We start from the raw sequence: 21,642 nt of genomic DNA, 5'->3' as shown, positions 1-21,642 counted from the left end.
TGTTGTGTCCGCCCTGATCTTGTTTCTCTCCATTTCCAGCACACCAACTTGAACGGCCATCGAGTCAGAAGACGTGCCTGGAAGTTGATCCGCCTTGTGTTTGGTGGTCCATGGAAAGGGGGTGTTGTTGTCGTAAGGATATAAGAAAGGCCAAACGATTCTCTATGCACAGTGAACCAACCACCCCGGACTTCTTGTCTCTTCAGTTCGGCCTTGCCCTTCCGAGCCCGCTGCTAACGTTGTTGGCGTTGGATACCTGCTACTCGAAGTAACGTCGCCCAGTTTAGAGCCGTCACTACAAGTATACACCTGCCTGCCCAACTCGACCAGCTCATATAGACAAGAGTATGCATCACGCGAGACTCAACAGCACATCAACAACTCATTCAGTCTTGTCTTCCCCGATAGAAACCCACTTCAAGACGTCCGATACAACAGAGTCCGATACCACGGTAGCCACGTGCCCGAACCGAAACCAAACGGCAGGACAATCCCTTTCTTTCTGCCACACGTGGAGACCAGGACTTGGAGGAGACGTTGGAGATCTCGACGCACGCACCCCAGGATCGGTACTTCTCCATATCCGGCTTAGCCGTAACGTCGGCTTACGCGACTAGGCTAGCCCTGCAGAACAGAACCCCCGAAGCCATCACCTTCCCTTCTATCCAGAGCCCGCTGAACAAAGGGACGGCACATCTGTCAACCCTTCGGTCAACGCGCCTAGATTAGAAACATTGGCAAGCCGGAGGGATTCTCTGAGAGCCGGACTGTATATCTTGGAACCCAACCTCTCCAAACGGGGCACGGTTCCTTACAAACGACTTGCTGCTCCTTGAAAAAAAATAACGCTCAAGCTAGACTACCGTACCATTTCTGGGCGCGGAGTGACAAACCCCGCCATCTGAAGAACATCTCACACACCACAGCGCTCATAGACACGCAACCAATCAACTCTGGACCATTCGGAGACGAGAAGCGATAGATAGATAGGTATTGTGGCACAAACACACATTGTCATCTCTCGGACTCAACTCGCCTCGGCCGTTGTTCCCTTCGGCTCCTGACAACAGGGAGAGTCTGGGAGCATCCGGGAGTGTCAGCAGCACCCAACAAGACCCCAGACTGTCCGGGTGGTTGCTGAGCCCTCATCCGAAGTGACCAGAGAAAGCATTTACTCAGGTTGCCAACTGGGAAATACTCAGCCTCAGCCGCTGGATCCGCGTTAATAAACTGGAACCTGCCTCCTCCAACCGCCTCCCTTTGAGTCCCTTCCTGCCTTCTTGGTCATACTAGCAACAGTGATTTAGTGCTACGCACCAATCCACGGCCTCATTCCCGAACCAGATCTTGTTGGCTCTGACCACTGCCACCAACCAGCCCTCAGCTACCTACTACCTAGATCTTCATTCATTCCTCATTCCCGCCACTGGCAGCACGTCGGGAACCAATCCGACGGGGGAGCAACCAGCGCCAGAAGAGCGGTAAACTGATCGCCAGAACCCTGGAACCTCGACCTTCTCGTCCCAGCACTGAAGAGCCCCACTTCCCCCAACTTTAAACCCCGCCTTTTCCAGCTGTTCGCCGCGCACAACTTAAACTCCGACTTCCTCCCCCGCTCCCGTCGTTGCTACCACCTTTCTCCAACAAACAACCAGAATCATCACAGACGCTCACATCCACTTGTGCCGCCCATCACCGAAGATCGTACCCGGGTCTTTTTGCTGCGACTCGTCCATCTTCCTCCCGCCTCCCAAAGGAAAAGCAGCCTCGCTGTCTCGAGTCGACCAATTTTTTTTTGTTGGCTTGCGCTGCCCCCTTTATCACTTCGGCATTGTCCGCCCTTTTGCCCTGTCGCTGTCACTTATTAGCGACCATTTCCACAAAGGGTTAGGCCTCCACCTCCGAACCCCAGACCTTTTTACCCACCCCACGAGTCCACCTCCACCCACACTCTCACCCACTCTCGTCAGGGCACTTAAGGTCACGACAATCCACCCCCATCAAGCGGCCTCTCCCGTCGCAGCTACTTTCATCGCACGATCCCGACTTTGCTCTCTGCACCTCGCTGTCCCGAAAGCCACCAAAAAAAAAAAAAGACTCGGAGCTCCTGCCCGGAACTTGGCGTAAACGACCCGACCGCTCTCGTCTTTGTACAAAGTCTCGGCTTTCCGACCGTCGAGTCATCTTCATCCCTTCAACCGCTCGTTGGCCTCTTTTACCTCACCACGCCACGCCACCCGATGCGAGGTTGACCTTCAACAAATCACGTTAAAGGTATGTAAAAGAACACATCTAATAGGATTTTCCGCTTCGTAGGCTAGGTGGTAGGCCGCGCATTTCCTAGCCTCGCTAGTCTGCCAAAAAGTCTAATCATCTTTCCTCTTTTACTTTATTTACCTGCCGTGTGTATAGTACCACAGCGACGACTGACTTTGAGGCTGTGATAGTCCGCTTTGCCGAAACGTCGTCAGCCCACTCGCTGGATTTTCCTTTCTCTATTTCGCTTCCTGTCAATTTGGAGGCATCACTCTACGCACAACCGCCATCTTTGACAAGATGTCACACCATAGTTTTCCGATGAATGGCCATGGAGGGAATGGCGGAATCGACCCAAACGACCTTTCCATGGCCGGAAACTTTGGTTCATCCTTCCAGAACAATAACTTTTCTGGCGGCCATACAAACACGAACAATGTGTCGAACGGATTCCTCGGCGATGACGAGCTACTCGACAGTCTCACAAGCCCTAACCCGACAGATCATCAGGGCGGGTTGCATGGCCAAGGGCAAGATTTCGGCATGGACAACATGGGTGGAATGGCTTTCTCCCACGGCGCTTACGGTTCGTCTCATCACGGGTTATCCATCGACAATTACTCGAGCACCCCCGACGGTGATCCTATTCAGAGCCCCTATGTGCACCAACCGTACAACCAGTACCGCCCGATGCAGCACCCCCAATCGTATGTCTCGATGCAATCGCCGCTCGCTTACACCCCAGAATTGAACGAGCCGACCGACCTCCCTTTCAAACCAGTACGCCCTCCCATGCCCCAAGTTATGGGACGCAAGCCATCGGCTCCGAGAGCGCCCACAGGAGCCACCATGGGTCTCTCGATCGGTTCAGACTCGACCTTTGCCCAACCTATCAGACCAACTGGTCGTGTGGGCCACGAGAAGTCTCATTCCGGACAGTGGATGGGGACTCCTAATAGTTTATCCTCATTTCCCGGATCCGCGTCGGGCTTCTCATCCCCCATCACAGCGGGCATGCACACTCAGATGAGTGAGCTCCTCAAGGGAGGCGCTTCCATGCCAGCCAAACTTGGGTCGCCGGCAGCGTCCACAGCCGAGCAAAAGAAGAAGAAGAGGAGAGAGTCCCACAACATGGTCGAGCGTCGCCGACGAGACAACATCAATGAGAGAATACAGGATCTCAGCAAACTCGTCCCAACGCATAGGCTTGAGGACGAAAAGGTCCGCAAAGCTCTTCAAAACGGCGGCACTCCCATGTCCCCTGATAGTGGCACTCCCGGCCAAGCCACGTCATCGTTGGCCGGTCCTGGTGCTCGTGCTGCGGTCCGCGGTACCGCTGGATCCATCACGACTGGCTTGCCGATGGAAGAGAAAGACAAGGGTCCCAACAAGGGCGATATTCTCAACGGCTCCGTTGCCTGGATGCGGGATCTCATGTGGCTGGTCGAGCTCAAGATTCACCAGGTGGAAGAGCTCTCAAACTCTCTCATGGCTGCGGGCATGAAGCTACCTTTTGAAATCACCGAGGATGAGCAGCGTATGCAGTCAGAGGTCTTGGATATGATGTCCAAAGATCTTGGCATCAAGTTCACCTACTCGCGTACTGACGGCTCTAATCTTCGTGTGCCGGATTTCACCGATTACGCCGGCAAGAAGCTGAGTTCTGGGAATAATGGAACTTCGGGTGGCTACATGCCGGTGAGCCCCAGTAATGGCATGGGCGGTCATGACATGCTGGACGCCGACGATTTCCTGGACTACGACGAGGATGATAATGACAATGGGGCTTTCAAGTCGGAGGCCGAATACGGCAGGATGGATATGTCGTGATGGCGACACCGAACCATTTCACGATTTCTTACTCCAGACTATCTCCACTGGCTTGTCGAAGGTTTTGTTCACTGCATATGTTTTCTTTGGGAGGGATGGGAGGGAGGAAGCAGGAAGGAGGCTTGGTGGGGGTTGCTTTATACGGATTCCCTTTCAGAGTTTGCATCTGCATCTTGCATTTTCTGTTGCGTTTGACAGCTCAAGGCATATTTCACGGTCGTTTCGGCGCAACTCGAGGGGGTTTCAGCTTGGGCTTGGTATACCGGGAAGCAGTGATTTTATTTGGCCGCGGGGCAGGGAACATATTTGTGTATCCAAGGAAATATCTGGTGTTGTTTGGGTTTTCAGGCGTTAAATTACCTCTCTTTCTCCTGGAGTGGTTCTTTGCTTGCGGGTTTCCCTTTCGCATACACTATTTATCATGATACCTTGAGATTTGTTTTATTTGGGCGGGATCGGACTGGGTCATTTCTTTTGGAATTATCTACTTATGGGGGTCGGGCTTTCCTTATCTAATTCAGACTCATTTCGAGGATGGATGCTTTTGGTTTAGAGAGAGATGACGATCCCCAGCATGGCATTCAGCGTTTGCTTTTCATCTTTTTCTCTCCATGGCTGGCTCGCTCGCATGGGCAACGAAGGAGGGAGGGTTGTTGACCAGCCTCGTTCTGGAGTTATCAGCGAGAATAGTTGTTACAATAATAGGACAAGTTCACCGTCATGCCTTCACTGTTTACTGTTGTGTGGTTTTTGTGATTCGTGGTTTTGACACGTATATCTATCTACAAGAGAGCCCCGAGGATGGTGTATCCACGCGCATCCGCACAGTTGGTTAATCATGGCGGGAGGGTGTTTTGGTTTGTTAGCTTTGAATCAGACCCCAAAGAGCTAATCACCAGTGACGAACAGTAAGCAAGTACTCGCTCATAGCCGTCAACAAATTCCAGACATCCTTCCTCTTCATCTCCTCCTGCAGAGCGATTCTCTCGAGCGCCGACCTCCCGTTGAAGTACTTGAGGAACATGGGCCAGGCGTCGGCCACCCTCTCCTCCCACTCTTGCTGCTGCTGTTGACCAACACCACCACTAATGTGAGGTTTACCTCCTATATTACTACTCCTCCCACCACCAGAACTAGCCATACTTTTAGTATCACTCCCGGTCTTCTGCTGCTGCTGACCATCCCTCGCCCTCCTGGCAGCTTTCGCCTCTGCCGCCCGCTCCTTGAACCGTTTCCATATCGCGCTGAGGTATAAACTTTCCATTCCGGTGGCTTTCTTCGCATCGAGGATGATGTAAGGGGTCATGGCCTCCAGATGACGGGCGTGGTTGACGCTTGGGTGGGAGGTGGCCATGGGAACGGGTTTGCGGGTGTGGAGCATGGATCTCTCTGCTAGATCGTGGGCTGCTCGCGAGGCGATGCGGGAGAGGCGGGCTTTTTCGGCGATTTCTTCTGCTCGTGTGGTGGTTCCCCCGCCGCCGCCAGAGTTTTGGCTGGAGGAGAGGGAGGGGGAGGAGGGGGAGGCTTGGGAGCGGAGGGAGAGGGATTTTAGGTCGAGGTTGGAGGTGGAGGTTGTTACGGGGGATTGGTGGCCGAGTTGATGATGACTGCCCGCGAGGGCGTGGCGGTGGTGATGGTTCCTAGGGGAGGTGGGGGAGGTGGAGGTGGTGGACCAGGCGGCTTTTTGGACGTTGGTTAGGGATTGGGAGTGGGATAGGGGGAGGGGGAGGTCGGTGAAGGTTACTGAGGGGGCGATGGGGTTGTTGGGCGAGGGACTTGAGGGGGTATTGTCATCGTTGAGCAAGGGGAGGAAGCCGGAGAGGGAGGGGTCGCTCAGGGCTGCTGCTGTGGGAGAGATGATGGTGGCTGCGTCGTCGCTTTCTATGCTGTTTGCGTTACGGCCCATGGCTTGGGCTTTCTTTTCCTTGGCAATCTGCTCGGCTTCGAGGGCGTGTTCGACTTCGTAGATGATCTCGGGCCAGACGACGACGTAGGCAAAGGTGCAGATTTGGGTTACCCAGCCGCCGCGAATTAGCCAGGCGAGCATGGCCATGTAAGTTGGACGGTGAGCCTTACTCGGGCAGTGCAGCTTATATGGACGGGGGGAAACGCTCAGCTCGGCGAGGAAGCTGGGAAGGGCCGGCACGAGAGGGAACTGGCGGGCCCAATGGGCGGCTGCTTGGGGTAGCTTGCGCATGTCACAGTTCGGACTCACGATGTACATGTCTCGTGCGTGTAGTGGCGGGATGGCGATGGCTCGGCGCCAAAAGATGAAGTGCTGGGCGAACTTGCGAACCTGTGTTGGCGACAGAACATTACTAGATTGCTGGCCAACTTGGTAGAACGACAAAGTTGGCTTGCAATGCCTCACAAACTCAATCATGGCCAAAGTTGTCTCGTCCGGGTCGTCTTGTAGCTCAGTGATGATACGTTTCTCATCCACCAGAAGCAATAGAGCAAAGTTCTTGTCCAAGAACCCAGGTTCTTCCGCCGCATCGTCACTCATCAGCGTATTGGCAGTACTTAACCACAAGCCTGGCTGACTTGCCTCTCCATTGTCTGGGAGGTCAGAGACGTGGAATGGGACAGGAATCTGGACCGAATGGGTCACCATCCCCTCGGCTGTGCACAGTTGTAAAGCAGCAATTCTGTTCTGGGATACGGCTTCGTAGAGATCGCGCATAGACGCTGCCAGCGATGAAGTCGACAAGATCTCATCCCACAGCAAGCTCATTTTTCTTCCTGAATCTCGAAATTAGCCAGCCGTAGCCATCTCGTTTCAAAACGGGGCTACCTACTCTCCTCGCGACCTTTATCCTTCAGAGTTAGGATCTTTTTGGATTCTTTCCACACAAAGTCGCTGCGTTCCTGGCAATACTTGTATGCTTTGTTGATCTTCTTGATGATGTTGGTGTACATGATGTCGACCAAGTCCTTGGCCTCATGCTTCTTGGGTCTAAGAAAGAAGACCAAGTTGAACATCGTCATAGAAGCCTTCTTTTCCTTTTCTGCTTTCTCTTTGCCCTCAGCATCTCCGGCACCCAATGGCTCTCCATCTCTTGCCACCCTATCACCACTCCTGAAGCCTGTGTCGGTCTTGGTGGGTAGTGCGTCGTCCTCTTTGGCACCCGGTCCAGACTCGGCTTGGTGTTGCTCCTGTTCCTGCTTCTTTTTCCTCTTCTTCTTCTGCCACATGCCGTTTTCAGGTACATAGATGGGGCATGAGACACAGTAAATATTGTCCAGAGATACCTGAAAGAGCCTCTTGTGGTATGCCCTGTTTGGTGTCAATAGGTTCTCAAGGTCTTTGGTCGGGTAGCCGGCCACATATTCCCAGGGTACTAGTTGTGTACCGCTCTCAGTGAAGATGTGGTCATCATAATTCCACGGTGCCATTTCGGCGCCATGCATCACAGAGGAGGCGCCTGCCTCTGGCCAACCATATCTGTCATCGTCGTCGTCCAAATCGTCTTCTCCCTCGACAACTTCTGGTACCCCTGCTGGGAGGACTTTTCGTCTTGGATAGTGGAAAACTAGTCGAGGGCCGTCTCTGGAGCGGTTGATGACCAGTGCAACTCCCATAAAGCTGTCCTGGCTAGGGAGAACAGGGGCAACCATGATGGCCACGGTATGGGGGTGAAGGCAATTATTCCAGAACAAGCATGCAAGAGGTGAGATTTCGAAGAAGTTGGCAATGCAAGGCTGGTGTGGTGACCTGGGTTCACAACTGCCTATGAGTCGCAGCTGGTAATTCAGGTTAGGACTTACTTGGCACAGCAAGGTCGCCCTGGTGCGAATGTGTCCAAGGGACGGGATGGGACCGGGGCGCAGCACTTCAGCGGACCCCAATCGGCGAGCGGAGCAGCGGTTGGCAGGACGGATGCGTAGGGCCGGCCGGTGCAATCAGATGGACGTTTGGACATAAAACGGCGTCCTCCGGGGCACGCACCACAGGGGCTCAGGCACTTGTGGCAGGGCGGCAACCAAATGCCGAAAGAATAGGAACCCTGTGGCGTCACCCCGCAACGCTCGGGCCACTTCACATGGAATTTAAAGACAAATACTGCCAAGAGGACTGCCATGGATGCGCCAAAAAGGAAAGAGGGGATCTCCCGGTACGCCCGTGACAGTAAAGGAAGGGGCGAGCGTGTGGCGATGGATCCCGCTGCAAAAGGGCCATCCTAAAACAGAAGGGCATCGTGTGAGAGGAAACCCAATCCCAAACATCATCTTTTTTCACTGAAACTGTAGAAACAACAAAACATCCTAGATTGTTAAACTGGCAGCAAGGCCCTCACCGACATCTCCTGCAAAGCCACTCGCTCTTCCTGGACCCTTCGCTTGATCACCGCTGTTTCTGGGCCACAACAAGTTAATAAATCGCCATCCCAGGTTGTTGTTCCACACCGCACACTCTGAAAGTAACAATCCCTCCAGGGCTGCCCCACCGTCCCATCGGGTGTACCCTCCCTCTAGGTCTCGCCTCTTCTTCGACTCTCCTTTCCCTGCTGCTCCTCGAGAGTTTTGTCTGCTAGTCGAAGTCGATCTCTGTATTCGCCTACCTCCCTCGATTTTGTTGAGTTGTTGGCGTGCCCCCACACTCACAGACAGGACGATTTAATAATTGCAATTGTCCTGACCATTTCCACGCCCCGCGACCCCGCGCTCCCTTTAAATAACGAATTCGATTGCCCCTGAAAACCGACCGTCTCCCTCTTTCAACATCTCACAAGCTCCCGCGCAACATACAGATTCGAAAAAGATTGAACTAATGGCTGTGGGTGGTGAGAACGGTGTTCTCCCCAACGGCGGCGGTAACCAGTCGAACGGGGCTGGCGACCATCACATCCGTCGAATTCCGCTTTCTTACGACGGTGCCAACTCCGAAGAATCAGCCCTTGAACTCGTCCTCACGATCCGCCCAGACTGGGCCGATACTGCGTCCAACAAGGTCGAGTTTGTGCGCTTCACAGATGGCATCACCAATACCCTGCTGAAGGCGGTCAACAAGCGCCCAGGGCTCTCCAAGGAAGAGGTGGACAGCGAGGCTATTCTGCTACGTGCCTACGGTAACGGCACCGATGTTATTATCGACCGGTTCCGTGAGACGCAGAACCATGAGCTGCTGATGAGACATGGACTGGCCCCAGAGCTGCTTGCGCGCTTCGAGAACGGGATGATGTACCGCTTCATCCAGGGATCGCCCACTCAGCCCGAAGACCTGCGCAAGCCCGTCATTTACAAGGCTGTAGCGCAACGTCTGGCTCAGTGGCATGCTGTGGTTCCCTGTATCAAGGCTCCCACCGGACACAGCCGCAAGAACTCGAGAGCAGATGGGCCTGTGACGTTGGACAGCAACCTCGGGGATGCCGAGTTTCAGAATGTTATCGACAATGTTGCCCCAGGAAAGCCGCCCCCGAATGTGTGGACTGTGATGCAGAAGTGGATCTTTGCTCTGCCTACAGATACGGAGGCGCAAAGGGCTCGTCAAGCCGAGTTGCAAAAGGAGCTTACATGGCTGGTCTCGCAGCTGAGCCAGCGGCCCGGCCTGGGTGTGAACGGGGTAAGTTGACCTGAGATTCCATCTTGATACGGTTGCTAACCTGTGATCCTTTGCAGTTGGTCTTTGCGCACTGCGACTTGCTCAGCGGCAATGTTATCGTTCTCCCCAAAACCTCACAGGGTGTAACAAAAGGTGACAAGGCTACCGAAAATGTCACCTTCATCGATTACGAATATGCTACCCCGTCCCCCGCAGCCTTTGACATCGCCAACCACTTTGCTGAGTGGGGCGGCTTCGACTGCGACTTCAGTGTTCTTCCCACTCGGGCTCAGAGACGCCAGTTCATTGACGAATACATCCGCGCCTACTTTGCTTACCGGGAAGAGAAGAAGCCCGGTGCTGCTGCTGGTGTTGACCAGAAGGCCGAGGTGGAACAGCTACTCACAGAGGTTGACCACTTCCGCGGCGTCCCAGGGTTTTACTGGGGCATCTGGGCTCTTATCCAGGCCGAGATTTCCACCATTGACTTTGATTATGCCTCGTACGCCGAGATCAGGCTCGGAGAGTACTATGCCTGGAAGGACGAGGTGACAGGCACAAGACAAAAAGACGGAAAAGAAGCACCCCTCAGAGAAAGGAGATGGGCTCAGGAGGAGTAAAATAAACTGTGTTGTCATTGTTGTTCATCTGGGCGGTGCTCGGTAGAATTTCGGTGTCGTTTTCTGCATTGCATACAGCCATTTTTCTCAAGAAAAGGGTGGCGGGCGGGCGTGCGTGGAGTCATGATTGGCTTTTGAGCTTTGGTTCTTGATTAGAGCGTTGGTTTTTCTAAGTTATTTTTGCATGCGGGCGTGGGAAAACTTTTGGGGCGAACATTCAACATGGGCTCGGGATATGCTTTTTTCTTCCTTCACGACGGACGATTTGATGGACAAGGGGGATGGGGACGGGGGCTTTTTTTTTAATACCTACGGGTTACTTAGAGGAGGGGTCTATTGGGGCTGAGGGAAAAGATAGGGATATCCAGAGTTACAGTGGGAAATGTGGTAAGCATAAACAATCAGAATATAATAACTTTTCAACATTTTTTGGGGTCCGCTGAATCTCACTCTTTTGAAATATCATGGCACGACACGTGGAAAAAATGAAATGTTAAGAGCACATTGATTTTTTGCTAGATTTAACTCCGTATAACCGCTATCCCATTCCGTTCGGTTCTTGTCCCGAATATGTTGAAAAAACCACTGAGAGTCCGCCTTGTAATTGCGCCAAATTTTGCGATGCGATGTGTTGAACGACATGCCCCCTTATAAGAAAAATACGCTGCTTCCTTGATCACAGGCCTTACGCCGGGGCAGTTCCCTTCCAGTACTTGGTCGGCACAAACGGCATCTTGGTCACCACCGCCTTCCTTGGCCGGCCACGCACCAAAATGTCGACCTCGGTGCCAGCCTTGTGGAAACCATCCTTGATGTATCCCATGGCGATGTTCTTGCCCAGGCTCGGGCTAGGGCACCCACTCGTCACAGTCCCCAAGCTAATCGCCTCCTTGCCATCCTCACTGCGGGAGACAATCTCGGCTCCTTCTCTCGCGGGCGCACCCTCGACAAGCAGACCGATCCGGCGACGGTGGACACCCGCGCCCCCTTTGCTCCTGGGGACGAGCTGCTTGGCGATGACACCAGCGCCGTAGTAACCCGCATTCTCCGACCTCCTCTCCTTGGGAATAATCCAGCTCAACCCAGCCTCAACAGGAGTAATGGAGTCGTTGAGGTCATGCCCGTACAGACACATGCCCGCCTCCAACCGCAAGCTATCTCTCGCGCCCAACCCAGCAAGCTGGATCTCCTCCGGCCCAGAAGCGAGGAAGGCCTCGGTAACACCCACCGTCTCAGCAGGGGGGATCGAAATCTCGAAACCATCCTCACCGGTATAACCCCCCCTGCTGATCAAAAGCGGGCTGCTCACCTTCCCACCCCCATACTTCACCTTGGCGTACAAACTCCCCCCAAAAAGCAGCTTCTTCAAATCCACCCCCTCTTCTGCCAAAACCCCCTGTAAAATCTCCTCCGCCTTTGGCCCCTGAACAGCAACCAACCCCCACCCATCCAGCTGCTCCTCCCTAACCTTCAACCCCTCATGCCCCATCTCGGTATTCCATTTTGCCATCTCCCGATCAATATAGTTGTTGTCCTTCCCCCTGCACCCAGCATTGGTCACAACATAAAACTTGTCCTCGGCCAGCTTGGTGATGATGGTGTCGTCCGAAATCCCACCTTTTCCATCCAGCGTCATGAGCGCCGAGAGGGTCGACTTGTGGGTCTCGAGATTCTTGCAGTCGCTGGGGGTTATCCGCTCTAGGAAAGCGGCGGCGCCCGGGCCGAGGATGAGACGTTGGACCATGTGGGAGACGTCGAAGAGGGAGGCGTGGGAGCGGGTGAAGAGGTGGGATTGGGCGACGCCGAGGGAGGAGTATTGGACTGGCATGTAGAAGCCGCCGAAGGGGACCATTTTGCCGCCGTGGGAGAGGTGGAGGTCGTAGAGGGGGGTTTTTTGGAGGTCAGTTTGGGGGGTCGTGGAGGAGGAGGCATGGCGGATTTGTTGTGTAAGAGAAGGTGTGAAAGATGCTGCTGGGCGGGAGAGGATGTTCTGTGGCTGGTGTTGCTGATGTTGCGACTGAGGTTGGAATCTCTGTGACAGCAAAGCAACTGAACTAGTATGCCGCTTCGCGGTGTGGGGGTGACTGCGGACAGCAGTCCGGAGTGCTCGTGAGAGCGCAGTTGATCTGGTAGACTGCATCGTGGCCGATTGAGCTGGAATTCGACCCAGCGGTTACCTATTTTGGCGCAAGAGAATCGAACAGGAGGCGGAGAGAAAGAAAGTTGGGCTGGTTGTAGTTTGAGGTGACCTCATTGCTCTTAGCTCATCATTCCCGGCTTTGGCCGTTTCTCGGCCCGGAATTCGACCCACCCTTGGACGCAACGCTGCGAAACGCGGACCCGAACGGTTGGACTCAGTTCAAGTATAAACAGTCATGTTGATGTCTTCTCCGCTGAAATGACAACATACTGTAAGTGTCTTATGGTGAGAAGAATGAGACACTCAAGAATCTCATTGAAAAGGGATTCAGTCCCAAAACAGGGCAACTGATGTGCATTCTATGGCCTCCTATTATCTTTGTACTTGAATTACACCACAACAAGCTCATTCCTCCCCACCAATCTTTCCCCCCGTCTGTTGCTTCCAGGCATTGGCCATGGCAAGCAAGTTGGACAAGCTCCTGGTCTGTTGGTCGTCCGCAGGGAAGATGTAGTCGACATACTCCTCCCACGTATCGTCCTCCAGCTTTCTTTTTTTCTTCGTTTTCCTCGGCATCTGTTTGTTCACCTTTTCGACGTCCTCTGGCGAGCCGTGCGTCCTCTCGAATGCCAACCACGCGTTGAGCAGTGACACCCGCTCGGCCTTGAGTTCTCTCTCCTTCATGCTCTTGTGAGCACGCTCAAAGATCTTGCGAGCCCTCTCCTTGGCCTCCTCGCTCACCGGGCGCTCCTCGTCCTCGTCCTCCTCGCCGCCCTCGTCCGCTTCTGGGATGTTGATCTCGAACTGGGCGTAGCTGATCCAGACCTTGGGGTGGTCGGTCTTGGCAAGGAGGCGCTCGTACAGCTCGCGAGTCCTCTCGTACTCGCCCTCTTCTTCCTCGAAATCAATGTAGGCTTTCCACACCACTTCCGGCATGTCCAGGACTGGCTGACTGATGGCGAGCTCGAAGATGGCGCGGGTCCGTTCCAGGTCGTCAAGGCCACGTTCAATCTCGGCCCACTTGATCCATGTTTGGCAGTTGGCGGGATTGTACATGACATGCTTCTCATACAGGGTCCGGCACCTCTCGAACTCGTACAGCTTTTGCTCGAGGAGGATGTATTCTTTGAAGAGCTTGTCCTTGGGACACATCCCAATGGCCCGTCCCAGGGTCTTTCGGGCAGTGGTAAGCTGTCCCTGCCGGATCTCAAAGTGAGCTTTGGCCACCCAGATTTTGGCAAAGGTGAACTTCTTGTGGGGGATCAATCCTAGACAGGTGTCGTAAATTTGCCGGGCACGTTCGATATCCTTGGCTTCCCTTTCCTCCCATATCGCATAGAAGAGGAACAGAAAGATGTATCGCCTCCAGTGGCGCTTCTCCTGAGTGGGAGGCACTTGAGCAATTGCCCTTTCGTAAACCTCACGGACACGGTCTGCATTGCCTCCGCTCTCTTCCAACCTTGCAAAGTCAAACCAGACATCGTAGTTCTTGGGGTTCTCCTTCACTTGCTCCTCATAAAGCCTCCTCCTCTTTGTGATGATGACGTCCTCCACTCCCTCTCGGTCACCAAACTGCTTTTCGAAAGTGGTGTACTGAGCATGAAGAATCATGGATTTGGACCTTGGAAGGTTGTCAAGACCGAATCTGTAGATAGCCCGCGCCCGTTCATATTCGCCCAAGCGTGCCTCGTATCTGGCAAAAGCAATGAATATCTTTTCGTCAACCGCACCATCGCCCAGCAGCTCAGCAATGGTCTGTATTGCCGTCTGAAAGACTTCGCGCACCAGATCAGTCGTTCCGTGTTCCTCCTCAAATTTGGCCCATTTCAACCATGTCCTCGGTTCTGGGTGCACCGCGGTGAAGGCGCGAAAAATCTCCCTCGCCCTGTCATATTCGCCATATCGCTTCTCGAGACGGATGTAGGCCGCCCACGCGTTCTCATCTGGGTGCCATTGCATCCACCGATCGAATACCTGACGGGTCCCGGGGATATCGCCCAGCATCTCCATGACATAAAGATACTTGTACCACAGAGACGACACGCGAGGCAGCCGGGTGACGGCGCGGTCGAGGAGGTTGCGCGCATGGTTGATATTACGGCTCTTTATCTCGGCCTCAATGTATCGAATCCAAAGCTGAGTGTTGTTGGGGTGAACATCGAGGGCGCGCTCAAAGACAGACCGGGCGCGCGCAAGCTCTTTCTGCTCGAGCTCCCACTGGGCATACTGAAGCCAGTTTGCCAATCGAACGCGGTTTCGGCGAACGTAATCTTCATACTCGCGACGTTTCCGACCTTGGTACTCCTTCAACTCTTCGAGATCCTCAAAGCGCTGTGTTGGCTTCTGGAGGGCGACCTCTTGCCTATCGACGGCCTCGCGAAGCAACTGCTCGGCGGAAATCTGCACAGGCGCGGCGGCCTTGTTCTTGACCCTCGGTGGGCCACGTGATGTCTCCATCTTGATGAGGTTTCTCGATTGATGCGATTCTCCGGTCGAGAGGCGACGGGGGGTGTTTGTGGGATTTTTTTTTTTTTGGGGAAGGTGGACGGTGAGGACGGGAAGTTCAAGAACTGTTTACGCTACAATTCCTTGCCCATGTCGCACGGCGATGTGGGGCACTTTTTAAGCCTTGACCAAGCCGCGCCTCCCAAACCGACTCCGGCGACAGGCTTGCAGTATTAAGTTCAACAGCCTTCCTTTTCTTTGTAATTCACTTTGCCATCGACATTTTCTCGACAGCACGCAACAATCCAGACCAAGTTATCCACGCGCGCATCAAAACAATGTCCAGCTACGCGGACGAACTCCTCGATGATTTCGGGGACGACTTTAGCGAGGAACAGGGCAACGATGACGACTTCTTCACAGACGAAGGACTCGCGAATGGCGCGCAGGTCGATACAGACATGGTAGAAGCACGCGACGAGGGCGATGGGAATGAGGACGCAGACATGATCGATGAAGAAGCTGCCGCAGCCGCTGAAGATGAAGCCGAAGCCAAGGCCAAGATCGAAAAGATGAACCTGGGCGCTGTCCGTGATGTTCGCACTGTCGCAGGTCTCATGAAGACGTTGAAGCCTGTTCTCGAGGTTTGTAGTGCCCATACCCGCTTGTGCCCCAACAGTGGAAAGTGTTTACATCTCTATCTTGGAACAATAGCCCTGACAGTTTGTCTCGAACGTTGCAGAAAATCGCACATTACGAAAAGCAGCCAGCACAGTCGGTCGACAGCGTGGGAAATGTCGAAGACCATCCCGAGTACCACCTGTTGACCCAGTCAAACAGCCTATCAACTCAGATCGACAATGAGATCGCGCTGGTACACAAGTTCATCAGGGACCACTACTCGGTCCGGTTTCCAGAGCTCGAAACGCTCATCACCAACCCGTTGGAATACGCAAAGGTGGTTGCTTGCCTTGGAAATGGGCCGATGGACTCGGATAGTATCAAGGGGCTTCTAGAGTCAACGAACAACATTTTAGGGGTCTCCCTCAAGAAGGTTCTCGACGGGCCCTCACTGATGATTGTCACAGTGGAGGCGACTACATCCAAGGGACAGGCGATGTCTGAAGAAGAGTTACAACGAGTTGTGCAGGCCTGCGAGATGGTTATCTCGCTCGATGAAGCCAAGAAGACGCTGACCCAGTACGTGCAATCACGCATGAACATCTTCGCGCCAAACTTGACAGCTCTCATCGGCTCTCTTACTGCCGCACAACTTCTCAACCAAGCGGGTGGTCTCACCGGTCTCTCGAAAGCCCCAGCCTGCAACTTACCAGCCTGGGGTTCCAAGAAACAAAACAGCTCGGCCCTTGCCACGAACGTGGGCATCCGCCAGCAAGGCTTCATATTCCAGGCACCCATCATCCGCGAGGTTCCCAGCGATCTCAAGAAACAAGCCATGAAGATGTTCGCCAACAAGATCGTCATGTGCGCCCGTACCGACTGCTTCCACCAGTTCCGCGACGGCTCCGAAGGCGAGCGTCTCCGAGACGAGTGCCTCGACCGTCTGGACAAACTCCAAGCCAAGCCCAATGCTAAAGGCGCTCGTGCCCTGCCAGCACCAGACGACAAGCCCAGCAGGAAACGCGGTGGTCGCCGCGCCCGCAAAGCAAAGGAGGCGACCGCCATGACAGAGCTACGCAAGGCCCAAAACCGCGTCGCCTTTGGCAAGGAAGAAAAAGAAGTTGGCTACGGCGTAGGAGACAGCACCAAAGGCTTGGGTATGATTGGTCAGCGAGACGACGGACGTCTCCGGGTCGCTCAGATTGACCAACGCACGAGGGCAAAGCTCAGCGCGAAGAGCAAAGGGTGGGGAGGGACGACTTCGATTGGGGGTGCGTCGTCCTCGCTCAGGAGTTTGACTGGTGGCGGGGCGGGGAATATCAGTCTGGCGAGCAAAGGGTTGCGGACCTCGGGCGTCGGGACGAGTTTGGGGGGTGGCGCGACGGCGGGGACGGTTTCGTCGCTTGTGTTTACGCCTATGCAGGGGTTGGAGCTTGTTGACCCGAAGGCGATGGCGGAGAGCAGGAAGAGGAAGGCGGAGGAGGAGGATAGGTGGTTTAAGGGGGGGACGTTTACGCAGATTGGTGGGGGGAGTGGGGGTGGAGGGGGTGGGAGTGGTGTTTTTAAGAAGCCTGCGTTGCCGCCTGCTAAGAGGGTTGATACGGGGTCTACCAAGTCTTGATTTGGGTTTGTGAGGGTGGGTGGTGTGTTGGACTGTGTTGAGCTGGTGAAGAGGGAAGGGGCGAATAGAGGAGTTGGAGCAATCAGTATTTAGTAATTGGATTAGTGTATGTGTACAATAACAGATTTGGTGGTTGTTGTGATGTAATTTATGGTCAAGTAACGTTTCAACTGGGGAGTGCACTTTGGGAAAAGAGGTCAACTACGCTTGCGTTTTGAATCATTTTATTCTTTAAATGGCTTCAGTCATTGCAACGCTCACGATTCAAAGTCGGGTAGCTAGGCTGACACCTGTAGTGTTTGAAGCAGACTGGGAGGTATGGACGCATCCGTTATGAGTAACCTTGGAGCCATCTAGATCTCTTCAATGTTCGAGGCACGGAAGAGGTTTGCAAGCTAGGTGTCATCTCAGTTGTTGTCAGCTAGGCTTAAATAACCATGATGTTGCCACAAGAATGAGTGGGGAATAGGGGACATAGTAACATCAAGGAGAGGATAGATAGAACACTTTTTTCTTTACAACTATCATGCTCATTTCGGGGGGTTGTTGATGCTAAGGAGTATTACTTGATGAATTTCCCTAGCTATATTTGACTTGCTGAATATCTACTTGTACAAAGAGGACTCGTTACTTCTCAAAATATAGCAGACCGAGAAAGATATATCATATCCCAACAGAGATCATCAAACCTGCCATTAAAAACCTCTGATCACCACCATCATGTCTCCTACACCTGATCATCATCATCATCAGCATCATCATCAGCCTCTGCAGAACCGCACCTGATGATCAAAACCTGTGCAACAAAACCTTGATCAGGAAGGGTTCACATCCTCCATCCTCCGTCCTCCATCTTCCTTGGTAAAAAACTCCCTGATACAAACAACCTCCTTCGATGCGGTCATCACACCTAGCCCACATCATCGATCAGCTTTTTCCCCGTCCGTTGACAGAACCTTGCGCGCCATCGTATATGTAACAATCTTGCATTCTACTTTACTTACACTATGTTTCACCCTGCCCACCTAGGTTCATCCTGTCTCCTCTCCTCCTCAAGGGGACCGGGTCAATAAACTCTCTCTCGTCACACACCAGAAAAACGCAAAAGCAAGTTCCTCCTCCTGTCATACCTAACTAAGCCTTCCTGCACGTCGCCATTCAAACAAAACCCCTCTCATGCACGTCCAAAAAAAAAAAAAGAGAAACCGAGACGGACCTGTCTGTTTTTTGGGTTTCGTATACGTGCATGTTACGAATCGTAAGTTTTTGATCAAATACTGATGTGTTTCTGATGATGCAAACTTATTATTTCCGACAGAATTCCCCACAAAATAGGTATGTGTGCAAGTGAGCACAACATCATCATCATCATCAACAACACAACACCACATCATCATTATCATCACAACAAAAAAATGAGAGGGGAGGAGCTTGGGACAGGAAATGATTTAATTGACCCAAAAAAGAGGAGGGGCAATTTGACCCTGAACCCCGCAAGGGTCCTGCCCCTCCCTTGTCAACCTTGTCAAAGTGTGATGGGATTCTTACAGAAACCGATTCTTGCAAAGTGCGTTCTAAGCCAAATGCCATGTTTCACCGCATGCTGCCCAGGCTGCGCCGGTGTGTGTACGCAATTTGCCATCCACAGATGCTCAAAGGCAAATAGGACTCGACTGCTGGGCAGGTACCAGACAAGTCCTGGTTTTGGGAAGAAATCATCGTCTGCTGCTGTGCGCTCCTCTCAAAAATGACCTTGCCCAATTGCAAGGCTCCTGGGGCGACACCACCCCAGGAAGAGGCCCCGTTATCTCTGCCTATCTTTGCCCAGATTTGGAGATTGGAGATGTCACCCCATAGCCGCCATGGCAAGGCCTGTCGAATCACCAGGCTCGGGGCAACCATGCTCCATGTTTCCATCGACTCATTTCAGCGAAAAGTGTGTGTGCGCGCCTGTGTGTGCGAGTGAGTGAGAGTATCAAAGTAGGTGGGTGTGTGGATGGTAAAGAAAAAAAAAAGAAGGAAAGGCGTGCGCGTCTTACCCAATATCTTGATGCCTGCAGATTCTGCGATGTGGTAATTGGTTAGCAAATCCTTAGCGTTCTACTGGGAAGAGTTGACCATGGGATTTGATCACGGAACACCACGAGCGTGAATTTTCTCTGAATTCCCATGCGACCCCCAAAGTTCGGTCCTACACCGGTTGTTGGCCCGCGTGTGTGAAGTAGCAGTTTTTTTTCCCTCGATGGAATTCTCATTTTCCGATCAGTCTTACGGATGGTGTGTTTTTTTCTGATGACTAAACCGGGTATGTGACAATGGCGATCCCCAGACAAGGCCGGTGTGTCTGTCGATGTGTGAAGGATTGACGTTTTGGGTTTTTGCGTACATCGTCTCATCCGTGCATTTGCGTCGAGTTGCGATTAGACAGACCCCTACACCAATACTGCAGCCATGGGCTGCTCGGGCTGTGGTAGTGTCCATGCAGGCCGTTTGCGTGAGCGCTCAGAACGAGCGAGATGATGCTTTTGCCAAAGGCGGGGTTGGACGCAACCATTATTACGAAGGAGTTATGAGGTATCTGCAGCTGAAATCAATGGGCTGTTCCTGGTCAACTTGCCATGCTGCTAGGTTGCTCACCTGCTGGATGGTTTGGGCGTTGCGCTGGATCGCAGGGATGGTGTCCAGAGAGACAGAGAGAGACCTCTGCTGGGTATTTCAGCGCTTGATTCCGATGGCAGCGGGCACATGCGACCATCGCTCGTGCGACTTCATTTCGGCGAATATTTCAGGTTGACACATGTTGGTAAGTGAGGCGTTTTGTTGTCCGTGATACTGTCAAGGTGAGATGAGATGGATGGTTGACCTGCTTTTCCTCAGTACAAAGTTCAACAAGCTTGGTGGGTTCATCGGCAAGGTGAGCATGGCCGATTATGAAAGGTTCGGAGCTCGAAGCAGCCCGAAGAAAGCTCGGGCCTCCAGTGAGGGGAACGGTCCGGAGGGAATAGTCCGGACATGCTGGCTGCTGACTGGTGCTGGGTGTACATCAGGGGTACATTGGGGGAGTACCCCTCACGGAGAAGGTCCCTGGACTTTTGATGGCTGCCGATGTCGTTCGATTGTCGTCATTATTATCTGTTGCGACCCTGAACAACGCTAACGTCTTCCGAAAAGGGTCTGCCCTGGCTGTCACTCGAGGGTACTGTTTTGTACAGGGGATCGTCAGGTGGGCCCGATTCACCCACGCAATTCACGATCCCCATGGGAGCGCATTGGGTCCGATGGAAGACCCTTCAACTCGATGACTGGTTTCTGCCATTTCTTCGGTGCAGCTGGGACATTTTCGTTCCAAGGAAACCTGAAGCAAGGGCCCTGAAATCAAGCGTGACCCCTAACCATCCGCTGCCATCCTGTCGTCGGACCTTGCTGTCGACCACCCGCCTGCCTGCCACAGCGAAGCGCAAAGCCAAAACGGTCGACGACGATCTCAGAGCTGCCAATTCCAAGTTCTGACCCGAGCCTCCCGCGTCCCGCACTCGGCTGGCCCCTGGCAGCGCCCGAACTGGCCCAACCGGCTTGTGGCTTTCCACCCACCGGACCTTTTGATCCTCTCTTTGTTCGCTTGTTATCGGGAGTATCTGCCAAGTTTGGATAGCAGTTCTCAAAAGATTTCTTGCAGCATCAAGGAAAATGGGACCGCTTTGTTTCCAAGGGTCCAGGGGTCCTCTCGTTGGGGGGCTGTTCTGCTTGACAGATGCATACTCCCTTGGAAAGTATTTGTTAGGTAAGGTAGTCTGTATACCTACTTGGTATACACAGCTTCGAGTATATGAGCATACTCATACTAAACTGCTTCGTATTGCAATCACTCTTGTTGACACGATCAGATCCAAGGTCTTGGATCCGTGAAATCATCAGACATGGAAGTTGTAGTGTTGTAGATAGACACACCCCCAATTGCACGTGGACTAGCGGTACTTGGGCGATTTGGGCATTCTTGTTTGGCTGCTTGACAGGAAGCGAAGTCTTCTTTCCCCACAGAAATCCTGATCAGAATACGATGATCGGGGGACCTCCGATCATTGGTTCCTTGACTATGATGATTCTGTGCGAGGTGGCTGTCAAGGAAGCTGCGCTGTCATGCACACATGGAGACAATGGAGCGCTGCAAAACACCGCAGCCCAAGTTTTGTGGTATTAGCCACTGCCTATGATCAACTTCTATGTTCGTGTGGTCGTGTGGTCGTGTGGCCGTGTGCGTGTCAGCCCGCAGACATCGCCCGTTACAACCCCACGGATGCTCGGGAGTTCGCAGAACAAACCTGCTGTTGCTCGACAATCACGACAATCATTGGTGTCTGTGGTAGGTTCTGGTAGCACAGAGAAGCATTTACCATATGGAGGAATGCGGATTGTCAACAACCCCATAGGGAACGGGCATCGGCATACATACCACCAAGTTGGACCCTCGATACATGGTCATGGTCGCCATATCAGACCCGTACGATAGCCTCGGAGTGTCTCGACAAGGTCAGAGACAACGGACGCACCCGAGTGTCCCTTCATGCAT

The 21,642-nt window shown here is 53.3% G+C and overlaps 8 protein-coding genes across 8 annotated transcripts; 3 read left to right on the top strand and 5 right to left on the bottom strand.

Moving 5' to 3' along the window:
- Positions 1 to 2,556: 2,556 nt before the first annotated feature.
- On the top strand, positions 2,557 to 4,086 carry QC762_113720 (uncharacterized protein; the record flags this gene model as incomplete). The annotated part of the gene is made up of 1 exon (XM_062885795.1): positions 2,557 to 4,086. The coding sequence occupies one exon, from the start codon at positions 2,557 to 2,559 to the stop codon at positions 4,084 to 4,086; it is 1,530 nt and encodes a 509-aa protein (XP_062748753.1).
- Positions 4,087 to 4,817: 731 nt separating this feature from the next.
- npr3 (Nitrogen permease regulator 3) lies at positions 4,818 to 8,021 on the bottom strand. Its single transcript, XM_062885796.1, has 2 exons — positions 6,885 to 8,021; positions 4,818 to 6,828 (listed from the first exon to the last, which is right to left on the bottom strand). Exons 1-2 carry the CDS (start codon positions 7,702 to 7,704, stop codon positions 4,979 to 4,981), a joined length of 2,670 nt encoding a protein of 889 aa, XP_062748752.1. The 5' UTR covers positions 7,705 to 8,021; the 3' UTR covers positions 4,818 to 4,978.
- A 168-nt stretch (positions 8,022 to 8,189) lies between these two features.
- Positions 8,190 to 10,597, top strand: QC762_113740 (uncharacterized protein). The gene is made up of 2 exons (XM_062885797.1): positions 8,190 to 9,649; positions 9,706 to 10,597. The coding sequence occupies exons 1-2, from the start codon at positions 8,858 to 8,860 to the stop codon at positions 10,246 to 10,248; spliced, it is 1,335 nt and encodes a 444-aa protein (XP_062748751.1). The 5' UTR covers positions 8,190 to 8,857; the 3' UTR covers positions 10,249 to 10,597.
- Positions 10,598 to 10,933: 336 nt separating this feature from the next.
- Positions 10,934 to 12,388, bottom strand: GCV1 (Aminomethyltransferase, mitochondrial; the record flags this gene model as incomplete). Its single annotated transcript, XM_062885798.1, has 1 exon — positions 10,934 to 12,388. The coding sequence occupies one exon, from the start codon at positions 12,386 to 12,388 to the stop codon at positions 10,934 to 10,936; it is 1,455 nt and encodes a 484-aa protein (XP_062748750.1).
- Positions 12,389 to 12,678: 290 nt separating this feature from the next.
- CLF1 (NineTeen Complex (NTC) component) lies at positions 12,679 to 14,845 on the bottom strand (the record flags this gene model as incomplete). Its single annotated transcript, XM_062885799.1, has 1 exon — positions 12,679 to 14,845. The coding sequence occupies one exon, from the start codon at positions 14,843 to 14,845 to the stop codon at positions 12,794 to 12,796; it is 2,052 nt and encodes a 683-aa protein (XP_062748749.1). The 3' UTR covers positions 12,679 to 12,793.
- Positions 14,846 to 15,085: 240 nt separating this feature from the next.
- On the top strand, positions 15,086 to 17,249 carry PRP31 (U4/U6-U5 snRNP complex subunit prp31). Its single transcript, XM_062885800.1, has 2 exons — positions 15,086 to 15,477; positions 15,576 to 17,249. The coding sequence occupies exons 1-2, from the start codon at positions 15,172 to 15,174 to the stop codon at positions 17,073 to 17,075; spliced, it is 1,806 nt and encodes a 601-aa protein (XP_062748748.1). The 5' UTR covers positions 15,086 to 15,171; the 3' UTR covers positions 17,076 to 17,249.
- A 1,419-nt stretch (positions 17,250 to 18,668) lies between these two features.
- On the bottom strand, positions 18,669 to 18,992 carry QC762_0012190 (uncharacterized protein; the record flags this gene model as incomplete). The annotated part of the gene is made up of 1 exon (XM_062882938.1): positions 18,669 to 18,992. One exon carries the CDS (start codon positions 18,990 to 18,992, stop codon positions 18,669 to 18,671), a length of 324 nt encoding a protein of 107 aa, XP_062748747.1.
- A 475-nt stretch (positions 18,993 to 19,467) lies between these two features.
- QC762_113785 (uncharacterized protein) lies at positions 19,468 to 19,847 on the bottom strand (the record flags this gene model as incomplete). Its single annotated transcript, XM_062885802.1, has 3 exons — positions 19,468 to 19,653; positions 19,713 to 19,778; positions 19,821 to 19,847. The coding sequence occupies 3 exons, from the start codon at positions 19,845 to 19,847 to the stop codon at positions 19,468 to 19,470; spliced, it is 279 nt and encodes a 92-aa protein (XP_062748746.1).
- Positions 19,848 to 21,642: the final 1,795 nt, after the last annotated feature.

This window comes from Podospora pseudocomata (genome assembly GCF_035222375.1).
Source record: "Podospora pseudocomata strain CBS 415.72m chromosome 1 map unlocalized CBS415.72m_1, whole genome shotgun sequence".
Lineage (NCBI taxonomy): Eukaryota > Fungi > Ascomycota > Sordariomycetes > Sordariales > Podosporaceae > Podospora > Podospora pseudocomata.
This window is presented reverse-complemented; position numbering and strand designations above follow the sequence as displayed.